At 37.2% G+C, this 18,583-nt stretch overlaps 3 protein-coding genes and 1 pseudogene across 3 annotated transcripts; all 4 read left to right on the forward strand.

Moving 5' to 3' along the window:
• The first annotated feature begins 2,682 nt into the window (after positions 1–2,682).
• On the forward strand, positions 2,683–3,635 carry LOC114362542 (carbonyl reductase [NADPH] 1-like). Its single transcript, XM_028317988.1, has one exon. It carries the CDS (start codon positions 2,736–2,738, stop codon positions 3,600–3,602), a length of 867 nt encoding a protein of 288 aa, XP_028173789.1. The 5' UTR covers positions 2,683–2,735; the 3' UTR covers positions 3,603–3,635.
• Positions 3,636–3,858: 223 nt separating this feature from the next.
• LOC114362541 (carbonyl reductase [NADPH] 1-like) lies at positions 3,859–6,081 on the forward strand. The gene is made up of 2 exons (XM_028317987.1): positions 3,859–4,998; positions 5,912–6,081. The coding sequence occupies exon 1, from the start codon at positions 4,001–4,003 to the stop codon at positions 4,976–4,978; it is 978 nt and encodes a 325-aa protein (XP_028173788.1). The 5' UTR covers positions 3,859–4,000; the 3' UTR covers positions 4,979–4,998; positions 5,912–6,081.
• Positions 6,082–7,493: 1,412 nt separating this feature from the next.
• LOC114362540 (carbonyl reductase [NADPH] 1-like) lies at positions 7,494–8,690 on the forward strand. The gene has a single exon (XM_028317986.1). The coding sequence runs from the start codon at positions 7,507–7,509 to the stop codon at positions 8,518–8,520; it is 1,014 nt and encodes a 337-aa protein (XP_028173787.1). The 5' UTR covers positions 7,494–7,506; the 3' UTR covers positions 8,521–8,690.
• Positions 8,691–12,358: 3,668 nt separating this feature from the next.
• Positions 12,359–13,391, forward strand: LOC114362543 (carbonyl reductase [NADPH] 1-like; annotated as a pseudogene).
• The last annotated feature ends 5,192 nt before the right edge of the window (positions 13,392–18,583 follow it).

Consider the following 18,583-nt stretch of genomic DNA (forward strand, 5'->3'; position numbering starts at 1 on the left):
TTACCTATCGATAACTGCTTTTAATTATTAAAATAGGCGCTTGTATAGGCGCGAATACTTCACGAACAAGTGTTCGTGCCTACCACTAAAATACGAAAATATTAGCGCGCATGTACCCCCGTTAGCCAAAAAACAAAACACGTCTATAAAACCTTGCCTTGAAGAGTTCTAAATTTAAAATGTAGGTTACAGGACTCGTGAATTTGCAGTGCAGCCGCAGCCTTAGGTTTCATAATAAATGCATTGTCTGCAGCGAGAAAAATGCTGCGGAGAAAATGTGATTAGCATTGTTTCTACGTCGAGCGCTTTCCGCGGCTGCTTAGAAGCGCTTTTTATTTGCTGCACAATTGCCTATTATGGGATTTCATTGTATGCTTATGAGCTTTATGTTTTTGATAAAGGAATTAGCTACCTAGAACAATTAAAAAATCCAGTTGAACTTTCTTTACACTTGACGACGGCCTGCGAGTTTGCCCGGACTAAGAAGCCAGTTGGGTTGGTAAGTTTTAATTCAACGGCTATAAATATGTATGTAATGGTTAGGTACCAGTGTCTACTCGTGACAGTTCCTCTGTGGTTGAGGATTCCGGGTGAAGCTCGCTTCCACCTTCGGCCTGATCATCACTTACCATCAGGTGAGATACAAGCCAAGAGCTTCCTCGTTGTGGATAAAAAAATGATATAATTTGTGACATGCTTTTGCAAAAAACTGAAATTCACCTAATTAGAGGCATGAAAAGTCGCCATTCCAGCCCAGATACCACCAGCATAGAAACTGTTTTAATACCACTTAAAATGTGTTGTTTCAAACTTAACACTTTTATCTTGTGCGATAAGTATAAAGAAAGAGAAAGATTATGTAGGTACCTATCTTCAACCTAACCGCCTCTACAACTATGATATGTCGGAAAACAAAGTCAGCTTAACTCCTAATCCTACTACCACAACCTTTAAAAGATTACTGATGGTCCCAGAGTGATGCGGTCATAACGAGTTGATTACGCGGCGCCATTTATCAACGAGGCGGGGAAGGATTTCTGCTCGGCCATTAGTTATGTCATTCGCTGCTGCTGTTAACCTACTTATTGTGATAACAGTGCCACTAAGATTAGCTAGTGCAAAACTAGGCAGAGCCTGTTTCGTGGTAACTAACTTTATGCAAAAAAGTCAGCCGGCATAGAGTCAGTAAATAAAAAGGCTTACATACTTAATTAAGTAAAAAAGTTTACCTAACTTACAGTCCATAACAAGCTATTTTACTCGGCATGAGCTAAAACCTCTTTATATTATGCCGTATTATTAAAACATCAAAGATTTATAACTTATAAATCTTATAAATCTTTGATGTTTTAATAATACGGCATAATATTCATATTATATATATTCATATTACTTATAAATTATAAGTAATATGAAGTTAAATCATAAATCCCACCAAACGATTTCAGCTTTCTAACCTTTGCTCGCAATATTCTAGGTTCTACTCTAATCTAATACGTGATTTCCGCAGCCCTACAGCCGCAGCGAAAAGTAAGCACCAAAATATAAACACATTTTCATTGTAGATCTTAACGCAACGCACTAAGGTTCCAAGTTTCACTGTTGTTTCGCAAGCAGGCCCGCGTATACGCACGAACGCACGCGAAGATGGGCCTATACGCGGCCCGAATATGGCAATGATTTATTCAACAAAAATGTTATTTATGATAAAGTTCGCAAAGTCTGGAATTGAATTAGAAACTAGAAGTCTCCCGAGACGTGGTCGCACTCAGTTGAAGTGGTAGAAAGTCTGTACTCGTAGATACCTAGCCTAGATATAATTATGTACCTAGTTCAATTCATACAAAATAGGAGAAAATAAAGAATTCTATAATAAAATGACTTACCCCACCAGAAGAGCTGCACGCCTCACCCGCTCTCCAGCAAACCGCTACTTTTCTGCATCTGAAACAAACAATTTAAATTAAAGTATGCATTAAGAGAAAAAATTGCTTAGGTGATGAAACATTAAATGACAAAGTTAGTCACTTCATGTAAGAATTGAATTCAGTATCATAGGATCAAGAGAGTTCAAATGGAAAGTTATGTACAACCTACTTCAGTGTTTGATAATGTTAATGATTTGAACTAAATAAGTCGTAAGTATAAAAATAGTATGGGCAAACGTTCTGAAAATTTGACTGTGTCCTACCATATTTTACTGAACAATGTAAATAAACTACTAATACATCTCATCATTATTATAGACTAGCGGCCGCCCGCGACTTCGTACGCGTGAATTCCTTTTTTCCCGCTAATTCCCGTTCCCGTGGGAAATTCGGAAATTCCTTTCTTAGTGCACCTCTACGGTACCTAAGCTACGTCCCTTCCAAATTTCAAGTGCCTACGTTTAGCCGTTTAGGCTGTGCGTTGATCTGTCAGTCAGTCAGTCAGTTTCTCCTTTTATATATTTAGATTTGCAATAAATTAATTATCAAGTATTGAGTTTAACTCGTATTATTGATTGAATATACCTAAATATAGCAGTTTAATTTATGCATTTGAGGTCAAGTTGTGATCCCCTTATCTTTATATTTTTACAGTTAGCCATTCACTATTCGCCAAGCCACGGCCATAGTCGCTGTTTATCAATACTTCTTTGACGATAAACTATCTCCAGGTCAATTTACATAACCGTTTCCAACAGTCAACAGTTAAATATCTCAGTTGTTTACCAGCTGTTAAGCAGTTCAGACATGACGAAGAAAGTGGCAGTGGTGACCGGCTCCAACAAGGGCATAGGGTTTGCCATCGTCAAGGGTTTACTGCAGCGCTTCGATGGCGTGGTCTACCTGACCTCTCGGGATAGTGGCCGAGGGAAAGCAGCTGTCGGTGAACTCAATAAGCTGGGACTGAATCCTGCTTTCCACCAACTTGACGTATCTGATCGAGAGAGTGTCCTCAGATTCCGAGACCACATCCAGGAAACTTGCGGAGGCATCGACATCCTGGTCAACAATGCCGCAGTCGCCAACAGCGTGAAACTTTACAACACGTACGAGGAAGACAAAGAAATTATCGACATCAACTACTACAGCATTTTGACTATCCAAGAACTACTATTCCCTTTGGTGAGGGATAACGGAAGAATATTAAACATATCGAGTGACTGCGGACATCTTTCCAACGTTAGAAACAAGCATTGGCTCGAAAGACTGTCGAAGAAAGATTTCACTCAAAATGATGTTTTGGAATTTGTGAATTGGTATTTGGAGGCGGCCAAGAATGGTACGTTTAAGAAAGAAGACTTGGCGGACGATGCCACTGTCGGGGCTTACAGAGTAGCCAAGGTAGCGTTGAGCGCTCAGACTATTCTTCAGCAAAGACATTTAGCATCACGGAACATCTCAGTGAACTCGATGCACCCAGGCCTCGTCCGCACTTCCATGACCAAAGGAGTAGGGTTCTTCAGCACCGACGAAGCGGCTAAAACTCCTCTGTACTTAATTCTGGAAGCTCCTCAAGACCTCAAGGGCACCTATGTGTGGTACGACGGGCGAGTCCTGGACTGGTTCGACTACAATGCCGATTATTATTTCAAGTCAAAGACTCTAACTTCATAAATATTAAATTGTAAATAAATATTTATTAAATAATTTTGTATTTATATTTACCTGTTTTCTATCATAACATAACAAAGGTACAATAAAGAAAATAAAAGTTTGTAAAAACAACATAATATTGCATTATACATAAAAGAACAAAAGAGTACACAAGTAGGTACACCAAAAAATATTCAGTATCGCCAGTCACGAAAAAAACACTAATTAAAAAGTCACTAGCGAAGATGACATTGACTTTTGTACGCTACGTAACCTGAGTGTTTATTCGTCAACTGTGTTAATATTATCAGCGACTGATACTAAAAATTACGTAAACATAAATATTTATCAAGCTGACGCACATCACACATGTAATCATTTACCGGCCAGTTGTGTACATATTTTGTGTCTGCACAGACATGTCCGAGAAAAAAATAGCGGTTGTGACCGGCTCGAATAAAGGAATCGGATTCGCTATCGTTCAAGGTCTATGTCAACGATTCGATGGCCTCGTCTACCTGACGTCACGAAACGAAGAGTTGGGGAAGGCTGCCGCTGCCAAGCTTAAACAACTGGACAACCCACCTCACTATCATCAACTTGATGTTTCTGACAAGGAGTCAATGCTCAAGTTCAGAGATTACATCGAGGACAAACATGGAGGTATTGACATTTTAATAAATAACGCCGGTGTCAGCGGAGCGCTCCAAACTTCATACGAGGATTGCAAAAGGGTAATCGACATTAACTTTGGTGGCATAGTAAATGCACAAGAATACCTCTTCCCTTTGTTAAGAGATAACGCCAGAGTTTTGAATATATCTAGCGACTGTGGTCATCTTTCAAACTTGAAGAATATGGAGTGGATTAAAAGACTGAGCAAGAATGATTTGTCGAAGAGTGATATTGATGAGTTCGTGAACTGGTATTTGGAATCTATGAAAACGGGTACTTTTAAAAAGGATGATTTCGTTGACGGTGGGTTGATTGCTGCGTACAGAGTGGCTAAGATAGGTGTTTGTGCTTTGACGATGATACAGCAGAGGGAGCTCGAGCCACGGGGGATATCAGTCAACTCCATGCATCCTGGTCTAGTGAGCACCAGCATGACAATGGGCATAGGATTTTTAACGCCCGATCAAGCGGCAGAAACTCCATTAGATCTGGTTCTGGATGCACCTGCGAGTCTGCGAGGGAAGTACGTGTGGTACAACGGAGAAGTCGTGGACTGGTTCGACTACAAAACTGACAAGTACTACTTCAGGTCTGCGTCACTTGGCAAACAGTTATTGAAGAATTTAACGCGGCTGCCAGCGGACGTGTTATGTTCGCCTTCAACGTGGGTGGGAGTGCTAGCAATGGTCCTAATCGTAGTGATAACCAAAATTTTCCAATAAAGACAATTAATTTATAATTCATATGTCGCAGGCAAATTGTATGATTCCGCATTTTACAAACGGCGTCGTCAGTTTACAAACGCTCGCTGTTCTGTGAAATGCCGAAGGCAAATTGGCGACTCGTTCAATTGATAAAATTTCGACTATGATTGTTGCAATAGGGTGACCATCATAAAACACATGTAGGATAAATCGGACCTTATATCAGTAATTCAAATTCTATTCAAATAGACAATATCGATCTTTAATTTGGTACTGAGTTTTGTCTCGACTACCATGTCCACTGTCCCTATGAATATCTAACAATATTTATTTATTTGGTCACCAACAAGGTTACACTTTAGCGTTCACATATCATAATAGTCTTCCATAGGTATGTTTTCCGTTGGGCTCTCAGGGCTGTCTTTTTTCAGAATAAGATAGTCCACATCGCCAATACTCATACATCATATTTTTTATACCATATAATATTCCGCAGCAGTCCTCCGAGCACCAGATCCCATTGTCACCTTAGCGTTTTTTTATATGCCTGATAACCTCAAAAACTTTTTCATTTGTCCACGGCTTTTTCACTGCTCCTATTTTTGAATCGTAAAATAAATGTCTTTAAAACAATAGTTTTTTGTGAAAAGTCCTTTGAATACGTAGAATTTGCACTGTTTTCAATATTTTTCTGTATCACAACACCACTACTCGACGCCATTTTTCTTGTTTTGATTGGCAGCGCCTCGCGTGGTAAGAAAAAGAACTAAATTCTTCAATTTGCCGCGGCATTTTGTAAACGGCGATTGAATTGGCTATCAAATTTTGTGGCATATTATAAAGTGCCAAGGCAATTTACATTTTGCCTTCGGCATTTCATAGAACAGCGAGCGTTTGTGAACTGACGACGCCGTTTGTAAAATGCGGAATCATACAATTTGCCTGCGACACATACACAATGATTCGCTTTCTCGTGGGTGTATTTTTATTGTTGTTATTCTTATGACCTTTGAATGATAAAATTGTATTAAAAAGTCAAAAATACGAGTAATTTGTTAGATATGTTAAGTGTAATATACAATTAATTAAAGTTCTTAAACGCCTTTGTTTTTATTTCATTTTCTATAACAGCTCTACCAAAACCTGTTTATGGTGCTCGTTGCTAATCAAACAACCATTGCTACGTCATAATGCTGCTTAAGGAAAACTTTTGATTTATTCAACCAAGTACGAGTTACTAATACAGCAGGTTCCACACATTATTTAGTGCAAAATATTATGGTTTTATTTGACCACTCATTAAAATCTGTCAAACTTCATACAAAAACACCGGTTATCATTACATATAGTTTCGATCAAAGTTTGGTGGTGCAACTTAGCCTTAGACTTGGGTCATATTAAGTCAGACCAGCAGTTTTACCAAAACGGCACGTTTGTAAAATAGCTTTCCTAAAGAAACCTTGGGTTTACGACTGTCGAGTGTGAGACGCAAATCGTTTATCTGTTCCGGCTATTGTAAATGACGAAACGACTAAAACTCCTTTGTACTTAATCTGTACTAATATTATAAAGCTGAAAAGTGTTTGTTTGTTTGTTTACTTTAACGCACTAATCTCCGGAACTACTGGACAGATTTGAAAAATTCTTTCAATGTTAGATAGCCCATTTATCGAGGAAGGCTATAAGCTATACAACATCACGCTACAATAAATAGGAGCAGAGCAATAATGAAAAATGTTGCGAAAACGGGTTTTCACGCGTTCGAAGTCGCGGGCACAGCTAGTAAAACCTATGTGTGGTACGACGGGCGAGTCCTAGACTGGTTTGACTATAAAACCGATTAATTTATTTCATGTCAAAAACTCTGAATTCATGAATTTGTAAGTATTTATTAACCAAATAATAGCTTCTTTTTATTACGCCTAACATTTTTTCTCCTAAACATAATTTCCCAAATGTGACATTATGCGGAACGTTTATAATGCACAAGTTGAAACGCACGAAATTATAACGCCTAATCATTTTTATACGGCAAAATAAATTGATACATAAAGCATTATTATTCCTAAAATATCCGAGACTGTTATTCAGCATCAGGACTAGTGAAACACTTATGGCCAATGCAGTTCAGCCAAACGAAAGTAGGACTAAAAATTATAGGCGTACTGAAATGCACCTGTTTTATTTACAATAACTTTTTTTAATATTATAAAAATCTCGTGTCACGACATAATTAAGTTCGGAATAAACTCTGAAACTACAGAACTGATTTGACCCAACTTTAAAGATCTTATTACTGTGCCACCCAAGCGAACCCGTCATGACTGAAATTCAAACGGGCGAAGCCACTGGCAGAAACTAGTAGAGAATATGAAGACACAAAAAAACAACATTAATATTTATTATCAGTTAAAGGAACAAAAAACTTATACAAATACATAAAAAAATATTCAAAAATATCACCCAGTCGAAAAAAAGCAGTAAAAAAAGTCAGTAGCGAAGATAACATTGAAATCAGCAGTGATAATTTATTATCAGCAAAAAATATGCCAGTTGTGTACATATTTTGTGTCGGTGCAGTCATGTCCGAGAAAAAAATAGCGATTGTGACCGGCTCGAATAAGGGAATCGGATTCGCTATCGTTCAAGGTCTATGTCAACGATTCGATGGCCTCGTCTACCTGACGTCACGAAACGAAGAGTTGGGGAAGGCTGCCGCTGCCAAGCTTAAACAACTGGACAACCCGCCTCACTATCATCAACTTGATGTTTCTGACAAGGAGTCAATGATTAAGTTCAGAGATTACATCAAGGACAAACATGGGGGTATTGACATCTTAATAAATAACGCCGGTATCGGCGAAGCGCTCCAAACTTCGTATGAGGGTTGCAAAAATATAATCGACATCAATTTTGGGGGCATAGTAAATGCACAAGAATACCTCTTCCCTTTGTTAAGAGATAACGCCCGAGTTTTGAATATATCTAGCTCCTGTGGTCATCTTTCAAACCTGAAGAATATGGAGTGGATTAAAAGACTGAGCAAGAATGATTTGTCGAAGAGTGATATTGACGAGTTCGTGAACTGGTATTTAGAGTCTGTGAAGACGGGTACTTTTAAAAAGGATGATTTCGTTGACGGTGGGTTAGTTGCTACGTACAGGGTGGCTAAGATAGGTGTATGTGCGTTGACGATGATACAGCAGAGGGAGCTCGAGCCTCGGGGGATATCAGTCAACTCCATGCATCCTGGTCTAGTGAGCACCAGCATGACAATGGGCATAGGATTTTTAACGCCCGATCAAGCGGCAGAAACTCCAATACACCTGGTACTAGACGCACCTGCGAGTCTGCGAGGGAAGTACGTGTGGTACAACGGAGAAGTCGTGGACTGGTTCGACTACAAAACTGACAAGTACTACTTCAGGTCTGCGTCACTTGGCAAACAGTTAATGAAGAATTTAACGCGGCTGCCAGCGGACGTGTTATGTTCGCCTTCAACGTGGGTGGGAGTGCTAGCAATGGTCCTAATCGCAGTGATAACCAAAATTTTCCAATAAAGACAATTAATTTCTAATTATTATTCATACACAATGATTCGCTTTCTCGTGGGTGTATTTTTATTGTTGTTATTCTTATGACCTTTGAATGATAAAATAGTATTAAAAAGTCAAAAATACGAGTAATTAGTTAGGTACGTTAAGTTTAATATACAATTAATTAAAGTTCTTGAACGCCTTTGCTTTTATTTCATTTCCTATAACGGCTCTACCAAAACCTGTTTATGGTGCTCATTGCTAAGCAAACGAACATTGCTACGTCATAATGCTACTTAAGGAAAACTTTTGATTTATTCAACCAAGTACGAGTTACTAATACAGTAAGTTCCACACAGTAGTTGGTTCTAAAATGATTCCTAGAGGTCAGTGCTGTACCAAAGTATTATGTTTTTTTTTATTATTTTTGAGCTTGGATTTGGACCAGTCACTACCCCGTTACTGTTAACGAGACATATGAAAAGTCTTCCATAAAATCAATAAATAAAACATGATGTTTCAAACCTTAAAAGCTTTTTGTCCACACACACTTAGAAGTAAAAATGCCATTAGCCTAAACTACGGCCTACGGAATCAGTTACATGTTAGTCGAGTTAGCAGAAGTTAGCCGGAGATGGCATTAGGATCCATTACCCTGGACCCCGCTAACGAGGTAATCTGGTTACTCCGAGAGAGCATTGTTTGTCAAGGTTGCCATGAACTAAGGCTGGGTTGCACCATCTTACGTGTCAAGATTTAAGTTCGGGATAAACTCTGAAACTACTGAACATATTTGACCCAACTTTAAAGATCTTATTACTGTGTCCAACCAAAGCGAATTTGTGAACGAAATTCACGCGGGCAATGCCGCTGGCAAAAACTAGTAGAGAATATGAAGACATACAAAAAAAACGACAGTAATATACAGTGTGTCCGGGCATATAGTGATCAAACTTTAACCCATTTAGACCGATAATTATTTTAGTAAATAAAAAGTGATTTTTCAGTAACAACTTACAAAAGGAAGCATAAAAATCATGAAAAAAATATTTAAAAAAATAATCCATTAAAAGGGGGCCGTAGGGAGCCCGTACCATATAGGGTACAGTAGGTCTATATGCATGCAAAATATAGTAGTTGTTCAAAGAAAGTTTAATTTATTTTTGTATGATATAAAATTAAAATAAAATCGCACAATCACCAGTATTACTCTTGGCATAGCTTGTAAGACGTTTTATGTGACACTAACCACATTTGGTTCGTTTTTCCTACATTTACCAAACTTAGTGAGGATAGCGGAAGAAAACCGGGCTTCTTCTGACTTGTTATGTTTATTGCTATCAATAACCGCATTTAACAAAACGACGACGGAAATTTAGCAAATCCATCGAAGAAAACTCTGAGGATAATTATTTACATTGACACTATCTTTATCGCCTCAATCTTCGTCAGTTTGATCACCATTAGCAGCCATCTGATAAGAAAGTAGTAAAAAAATACCAAAATTGCTTTGTACGCTGAAATTATCAAAATTTTCAAGAATTGTGGCAATATAGTGAAGCATCAATAGCCTAAAACAATGAAAAATAATAAAAAATAAATTATATTTTTGCGCATTATTTTGCTTATGCATAGACCTACTGTACCTTATAGGGTACACCTATTTTAGACTAGAAAAAACTGTATAAAAGTAATCTCAATAATATTTTTCTTGTAGTCATGTCATCTATTGTACTCTATTTTTGAAATAAAATTGATAAATAATATAATTTACCATGAATAATAAGAAATATGCCTTCTTGAATACATGGTAAATATTTTTTTTGTTTTCTGTCGAGGAATTTGAAAAATATTTCCGAAACCACCTGTTAAAACGTATTTTTAAATATTTTTATGTAAAATAATCACTTTAAGCTTACTGTTACAATCATTTTTACAAAATAACAACAGTTTGGTACTTCAAAATATTTTCAATAATATACCGTACCACATAGGGTACGGTAGGTCTAAATGGGTTAAGAGCGTAATCTATGGACAATTTCATCGATGAAAATACTTCAAATTTGGGGCCTGACCCATTTCTCGAAAAATTACATCGATTTAAGTTTTTAATTTTTAGTTTACACCTCTTCTTTAACAAACAAGTGAAAGCGTGGGTAGTTCAACATTAATAAGCAAAAATTTTATATCATGCGATAGCCAATAAAATTATCTATTAGTAGAAGTAGAAAACAGATAAAAGTTTTTAAATTTTAAGGGTGTAAGCATGGATTTAATTACAAATAAACATGATTTTTTTCACATCTTTTTCAGTTATTTCCCAACACAAGAAAAACCAGGTATTAGTTTCGACGTAAATCTACGTCTATTAGTTTCGACGTAATTGTTGAACAAAGATACCCCTTCCCAGCGGTTTCCATAGCGCACGCGACATGCGAAAATGCACTGCCTGAAAGAATCACACAACCTGTTCCGATTACTATGGAAACCGCTGCGCGCTGGGAAGGAGTATCTTTGTTCAACAATTACGTCGAAACTAATAGACGTAGACTAATAAATTTACTTTCGTTTCGTAGAATAGCTCAAATACTAATAATACAATGCAAATAAAATATACCTTAACGACCTGGTTTTTCTTGTGTTGGAAAATAACTGAAAAAGAAGTGAAAAAAGTAATGTATTTTTCTAATTAAATCCATTCTTACTCCCATAAAATGTATGAAACTTGTGTCTGTTTTCTTCTTCTACTAATAGATAATTTTATTGGCTATCGCATGATATAAAATATTTGCCTATTAATGTTAAGCTACCCACGCTTTCACTTGTTTTTTAAAGAAGAGGTGTAAACTAAAAATTAAAAAATTAAATCGATGTAATTTTTCAAGAAATGGGTCAGGCCCCAAATATGAAGTATTTTCATCGATAAAATTGTCCATAGATTACGCCTTTAAAGTTTGATCACTACATGCCCGGACACACTGTATATTATCGGATAAAGGAACTAAAATCTACACAAGTACAGTCGCAGAATGAAAAGGTTCGTCACCTTAGTGTCGGTTTTCGCTTGCACTAGGTACTGTAAGAGTCAAACCTGCCAACATAACAGTGCAAGAAACAGTGCTGCTAACATTTAAATAAATATGACGTTTGCTAACGAATAAGGTTTTGCTTGTTTATTTTTCTATCCCATCAGTGCAATGCAATGATGACATTGACCAATTGACAATAGTTTTTTTTCTATTAAAGAAATAATAATGGCAGGTTGAACCAACAAGAAGGTTTTAGTTTATCAATCATAATAATCTTCTTGACAAGATAAATCGTCAAACAACTTTGATCTGAATAATTTTGAACTTTACTGACGAACAGTTAAAGATTATTTTCTCTAACTCGAGATTATTCTGTAACATAGTTTCAAAAGGTAATATGTGCTCGCGATTCGTTGAAGGAATCAATTTGAAAACTGACGAACCTTTTCATTCCGTGACTGTACATTGAAACATATTCATAAATATCAGCAATGATAATCATTATCAGCAAAAAATATTTATAATCCCAACTAATATTATAAATGCGAAAGTAACTCTGTCTGTCTGTCTGTCTGTCTGTCTGTCTGTCTGTCTGTCTGTCTGTCTGTTACGCTTTCCCGCTTAAACCTCGCAACCGATTTTGATGAAATTTGGCATAGAGATAGTTTTAGTCCCGGGAAAGAACATAGGATAGTTTTTATCCCGGTTTTTGAAACAGGGACGCGCGCGATAAAGTTTTTCTGTGACAGACAAAATTCCACGCGGGCGAAGCCGCGGGCGGAAAGCTAGTGATCACATAAATGTATTACCGGCCAGTTTGCGTACATATTTTGTGTCGGTGCAGTCATGTCCGAGAAAAAAATAGCGATTGTAACCGGCTCGAATAAGGGAATCGGATTCGTTATCGTTCAAGGTCTATGTCAACGATTCGATGGCCTCGTCTACCTGACGTCACGAAACGAAGAGTTGGGGAAGGCTGCCGCTGCCAAGCTTAAACAACTGGAAAACCCGCCTCACTATCATCAACTTGATGTTTCTGACAAGGAGTCAATGATCAAGTTCAGAGATTACATCAAGGACAAACATGGGGGTATTGACATCTTAATAAATAACACCTCTTCCCTTTGTTAAGAGATAACGCCCGAGTTTTGAATATATCTAGCTCCTGTGGTCATCTTTCAAACCTGAAGAATATGGAGTGGATTAAAAGACTGAGCAAGAATGATTTGTCGAAGAGTGATATTGACGAGTTCGTGAACTGGTATTTAGAGTCTGTGAAGACGGGTACTTTTAAAAAGGATGATTTCGTTGACGGTGGGTTAGTTGCTACGTACAGGGTGGCTAAGATAGGTGTATGTGCATTGACCATGATACAACAGAGGGAGCTCGAGCCACGGGGAATAGCAGTCAACTCCATGCATCCTGGAATAGTACGCACCAGCATGACAATGGACATGGGATTTTTAACGCCCGATCAAGCGGCAGAAACTCCATTAAACCTGGTACTAGACGCACCTCCGAGTCTGCGAGGGAAGTACGTGTGGTACAACGGAGAAGTCGTGGACTGGTTCGACTACGAATCTGACAAGTACTACTTCAGGGCTGCGTCAATAGGCGCACAATGTTATTGGTTACATAATTAGTAGTTAAAAATATAAAAAATAAAACAGTAATTAAAGAAGTTAACTTGGCTCCTCGGACGTGATATGTTCGCCTGTGACATGGGTAGGAGTGCTAACAATGGTCCTAATTGTAGGGATGACCAAAAGATTCCAATATATTAGATAGACATTTAGATAGCCATAATAACGACAGAATAGCGTCCAGAGGTCAAAAGTGGGAGTATATTACAATTCATTACTCAGTTTTTTCAGTAATAAATTTCTTACTACTAGCAAGTAGTTTTTTTTTATAGCGATGTTCGCTGTTTGACCATATTATTAGTACCCTGCCACTCTCTTAACGTTGAGACGGCAGAAAGTGTCGGTACGATAAAAATATAGGACGAAGCATTGTGAAAACTGACAGCCCACAACCGATCGCTGACAGCACAATATAGTATGAACCAAGTTTAAGAACATTCCGAAATATAGGTAATAGCGAAAACTCAAAGCCACACCCCATGAATGGATTCAGTTTTCATAGAAGGTTCCTAGACTTGTCAGTAAGTGAAATAAAGAACCGAATAAAAATCGAATAAAAAGAACTACTTCTACCATACAAACGGTATCCAATAAATGTATGATAATGAACTTACATTGATACAATCTGTAGTGCATCAACTCAACTGCACGCTGGATTTGTTATCTGTAACAAGAACGGCAATAGATTAGAATATACTGCAAGTAGACATTTTATTCAGATAAACTTATTAATTGAAGAGGTATCCTTCCGTTTGGCCAAATTACTTTTCGCCAAATTTCACTTCGCAAACAACTTATCGCCAAAGTTTCATTTCCCAAATGAACTTTTAGCAACTGTACTTTTCGCAACTGATTCATTTGGTCAAATTATCATTTGGCCAAATTTTACTTGGCAAATGTTTATATAGCAAATGTTTTATGTAACCAAATATTATATCCCAAATAATTTGTTTGGTCAAATTGACACTTCACATACTTACCCACCGTTACCCACAAATCAAAGCATAAGGCACATGATCATGGTTTTCACAATAATTTTATGTAAAACATTGCAGAAAATAGTATGGTTGCAAAAAGTAGGTATTGCAGAAAATAGTAGGTTAGGTTAGGTTAGAACAGTGACCCTTAATGCGCGAAGGCGAGCGAAGCGTGCCGCGGCAGCGGCCGCCGAGCGCTAGAATCACCTCTATTGTTAATGAATCATTTGGAAATTTCGATACAAAGAATGAAATAAGGAAATTAATGTAGAACAAATTTTATATTAACTCCCCACTAAACAAAATAATAACCATAAGCTAATTTGTATACCATTCTATGCACCAATCAAATTATTTTGTAAATAGTTTATCGTGAAATATTTTTGCCTAATGAAACATTTGGCAAACCATACTTTGCCAAACAATAATTTGCTAAACAATAATATGCCAAAAAAAACATTTGCGAATTAAAAGTTTGCAATAAGTTGCTTTGCCAAATAAGAATTTGCCAAATGAAAATTTGCGAAACGTTGTTTGCGATGTGATAATTTGGGAAACGTTTTTTGGCCAAACATTAGTAATCTAATTGAAGAACATTAATTATTTATTACATACTTAGATACTTAGTTTAAACCTTAATAAAGTAGGCATATGAACTAGCAATAATAAGAAATAGGTATAATTTAAAAAACCCAACGGTTAAAATTGTTAGCAGAGAGAGTGCGAGACAATTTATAAAGTTACTCAATACTATTTAGATCACTAAAATAAAGAACAACTTCGCAAATAAAAAGTAGGATATCTCAACTGATTAATTAGGTACCTTAGGAAATTAAATAAAAACCTATTGCATTAAACACGAACTCAAAGTTAAACAAGATGAATATTAAAAATATTTTTGAACTTACATTAAAAAAGTGACTGTTGCATAATCCGTAAATCAGTTACTGCTTTGACAAAATAGGTTGTGACTTGCGAACTGGTTAGTTATCTGAAAAAAACGGTCACAATTATTAATTATCTAGAACTAAAGTTTATATAAATGGTGTTAAACTTGAACTTGTAGTTTTTTTTTTTTTTTGAACTAACTTAATATGTTTATTAAAAGTATAGAATTAAGAGATTAATGCCCGTTTTCACCATCAATCCCTAAATTTTAAGTGACCCCTATGGTAACACATAACAGGAATTTTGTTTTCACAGGGGTCACTTACAAATTAGGGATTGATGGTGAAAACGGGCATAAGAATAATACAAATAATTAACCTACATAGACTAAATATTTACAAATATTTACAAATAAAAAATATGTCCCAAATCGCTGTCCAAACAACGCGACATGGTGCCCAGAATGCTGGCTGCATTTCCGCGCTGAATGGCCAAACTGATTCGTTGGCCAAGAAATGCGCCAGCTCTTCTATCACCTGTACAGTCAATCAGCCGCTTGGCTAATTCCCTGTACAGGCGATGAGCACTTGGTCCCCACGGACCTAGCGTCTCGACCCCAAATGGCTCAAACATGTAGGTACTACTATAGTCGGAATTATAATTCGATTCAACATTTGACATTAGCTACTGTCATTTTGTGAAATAATGATACCACATATAATAGTGTAGTGATGTGAACACAAAAATCGATAAATGTGCCGGTATGCACAATACTTAATCTCTTCATATCTTATCTTGATCACGTTCACAGTGTCAGCACATTTATCACGTATAGTGCTGATGCTGTGACGTCATTTATCTATAATCTATATCGTATAAATATACGTGTAGTTCGCGGTAATAAACAGACTTAAAGCAGAGACTAACTACAACCCGTGTCTCATTCATACGGTCCCCCAACATGGCACAAATTGGTGACCCCGACGACGAACCTGACGAAGATGGCACAAATTGGTGACCCCGACGAACCCGACGAAGAAGATGATCCCGACGAAGTTGCCACAAAATGGTAACCCCAACGAAGTCGAAGAAGCAGACGAAGCCGACGAACGACGACGAAGATAAACGTACCAAGCCAACGTGATGTGAGACGTAACCTCCATCACCCACCACCATCTTCAGCATCAGCCTCCGCCAGCTTTCATCTGACATGGAATCAAATTGGCTACCCCGATTGAGCAGAGCAAATCCGTGACGTCACTTCAACATCAATCATCGTCATCATGTCAACTCCGTGCAAGTCGTGCAACACAACACTACGAGAAGTCGCTGCCAGTACCCCTGTCACGTCCGTATTCCCGAATTCTGGAAGGACCAACCTCGTCTGTGCAGCTGGAATCAGTCTTGGAACTTCAAAAGAATCAAATCGCTAATAAAATATTAGAGAATGCAAAAATAATGAAGTCTCAGCAGTTCAACAGTCAACTACAACATCAGCAAAATTCAAGACCAAACAATGGAAAATGTGCTAACACAGCTATAACATGTGCAATTGAAATAATGATTGTGCCATGACCGTGAAAATTTGCGACGCAGCAGTTACAGGCCAAGGTCGCCTAGTCAAGTAAGAAGATTTTGTTATTATAATATGTATCAACGTATGCAGAAAAATGTGAAAAATCATGTGATTGGAAACAAACGAAACAAGGAAACTAAAAATCGCACAGCCAGCACGGCTTCTGTGCTATCTACCCGTCTAACCGCCTTATTTTTACCGACTGAAAAAGTGGTATGAGGTTTTTTAATCGTTACGGGAGCAATGTAAAAGTGATAAAGCAACAATGCTAAATGAGCAATATGTTATATACCACGAATGGTTCAAAGATAAACACTTACGGTGAGAAAACTCTGACTCTTAACTTGGGAATTCAATCATTTAGAAAAATGTGAGTCCCTCCAGAGCGAATAATTTCTTAGGTTATCCGATAACGAGCCAAGGAATCGCCCAACAGAGCAGAAATAGAAAGCAATCTATGAATTTTGAAACACAGTTAAGGAATTGAGAAAATTACGCAGCCGCGTATCGAAGTTGAATACTTTGAATATTTCAAGAATGATAATTCGCCTATCCTTTGGTCTTCAGAAGCCGATAACGCTTATGAAATGTGCAAGGACACAAGGCATGAACGCTGTGACTACAGCGCACCCATCGCGTAACGCCGAGCTTGCGCGAGGGCAACCCACGACTGTGAAAACGCCAGATAAGGAAGAAGCCAGTGGTTATATTTTGTTATATTCTCATCTTTATAAACATTTCACAATTTTTCACCACATGATTTGTATAACGTAGATAGTTATTGTAATTTGTAATATGTAATTAGCACATTAGTTTTATTTCTTATGTAGAGATTGAACATGAACCTGTATTAACGTAGATAATTTATGTATGTTATTGTAATTAGCGCATTATTATTATTTTTTCATTTCTTATTTAAAGGGGGGGAGTACTGTGCCGGTATGCACAATACTTAATCTCTTCATATCTTATCTTGATCACGTTCACAGTGTCAGCACATTTATCACGTATAGTGCTGATGCTGTGACGTCATTTATCTATAATCTATATCGTATAAATATACGTGTAGTTCGCGGTAATAAACAGACTTAAAGCAGAAACTAACTACAACCCGTGTCTCATTCATACGGTCCCCCAACATGGCACAATAAACAATCAGTGTGTGTGCCATCAGTGTGCCAATTAAAGACTAAATTATTGATTCCTTCATGATCACATTTTTTTATTTATTACACACACAATTATAAAAGAAAAGTCTCAGATCGTTAGTTAATCGTCAAAACTAAATTATCGGTTCAGAAATATTTAATTTCCTGATATACTTAGTTTACGAGAGTAAAATTATAAACGAGAAGAATCGATCCGGAAATATTCCATTTCCATATCGAATAATTTCGCAACGTCACTATTTAGTACTTGTCATAACGTTGCAACACTGAAATTGTCAAATGTGGAATCGAATTATAATTCCGAGTATAGTTAATTCTCACTAAAACAGGATTTGGCAACACAAGCACTTTTAAAAGGTAAAAAGGTATTTACCTTCCCGACCTTTCGACTCGGTTGCACGGGTCATGGTCGCAGGCAGACTGAAAAGATGCGGCGTCGTCTGTTCCGGCGCTATAAATATTCTTCACCTACCCGCATTCACACAATATTTTTTGAACTTGTAGGATGAATTATTTTAATGTAATGATGTTAAACTTACATTGGAAAAATACTTGCTGCATTCCAGTGTTGATTAGGTTGGTAGATAAGCAATTTGGTGGGTAGGTCCGGCTTCAACAAAAAAACTTGGGAACTGAGTGTGCACAACCTGAAACAAATAAAAAAAACAAAAATCACTTAATCACTTGTCAAACAAATAAAAATATAAAATCTTCCGTCCATCGACAAACTCAAAAAGAGGTTTTGTACAACCCTCCGAAGAATAAATAAGAGAAAAAACTAATTCTCTGCTTCTAGTTCCAGATG

Source organism: Ostrinia furnacalis, unplaced genomic scaffold, assembly GCF_004193835.3.
Source record: "Ostrinia furnacalis isolate ACB-3 unplaced genomic scaffold, ASM419383v2 OfSCF6580, whole genome shotgun sequence".
Classification (NCBI taxonomy): domain Eukaryota; kingdom Metazoa; phylum Arthropoda; class Insecta; order Lepidoptera; family Crambidae; genus Ostrinia; species Ostrinia furnacalis.

Bases quoted from the DNA above. Each gene is read 5' to 3' on its own strand.
- LOC114362541 (XM_028317987.1), top strand. From the start codon at position 4,001: ATGTCCGAGAAAAAAATAGCGGTTGTGACCGGCTCGAATAAAGGAATC.
- LOC114362540 (XM_028317986.1), top strand. From the start codon at position 7,507: ATGCCAGTTGTGTACATATTTTGTGTCGGTGCAGTCATGTCCGAGAAA.
- LOC114362542 (XM_028317988.1), top strand. From the start codon at position 2,736: ATGACGAAGAAAGTGGCAGTGGTGACCGGCTCCAACAAGGGCATAGGG.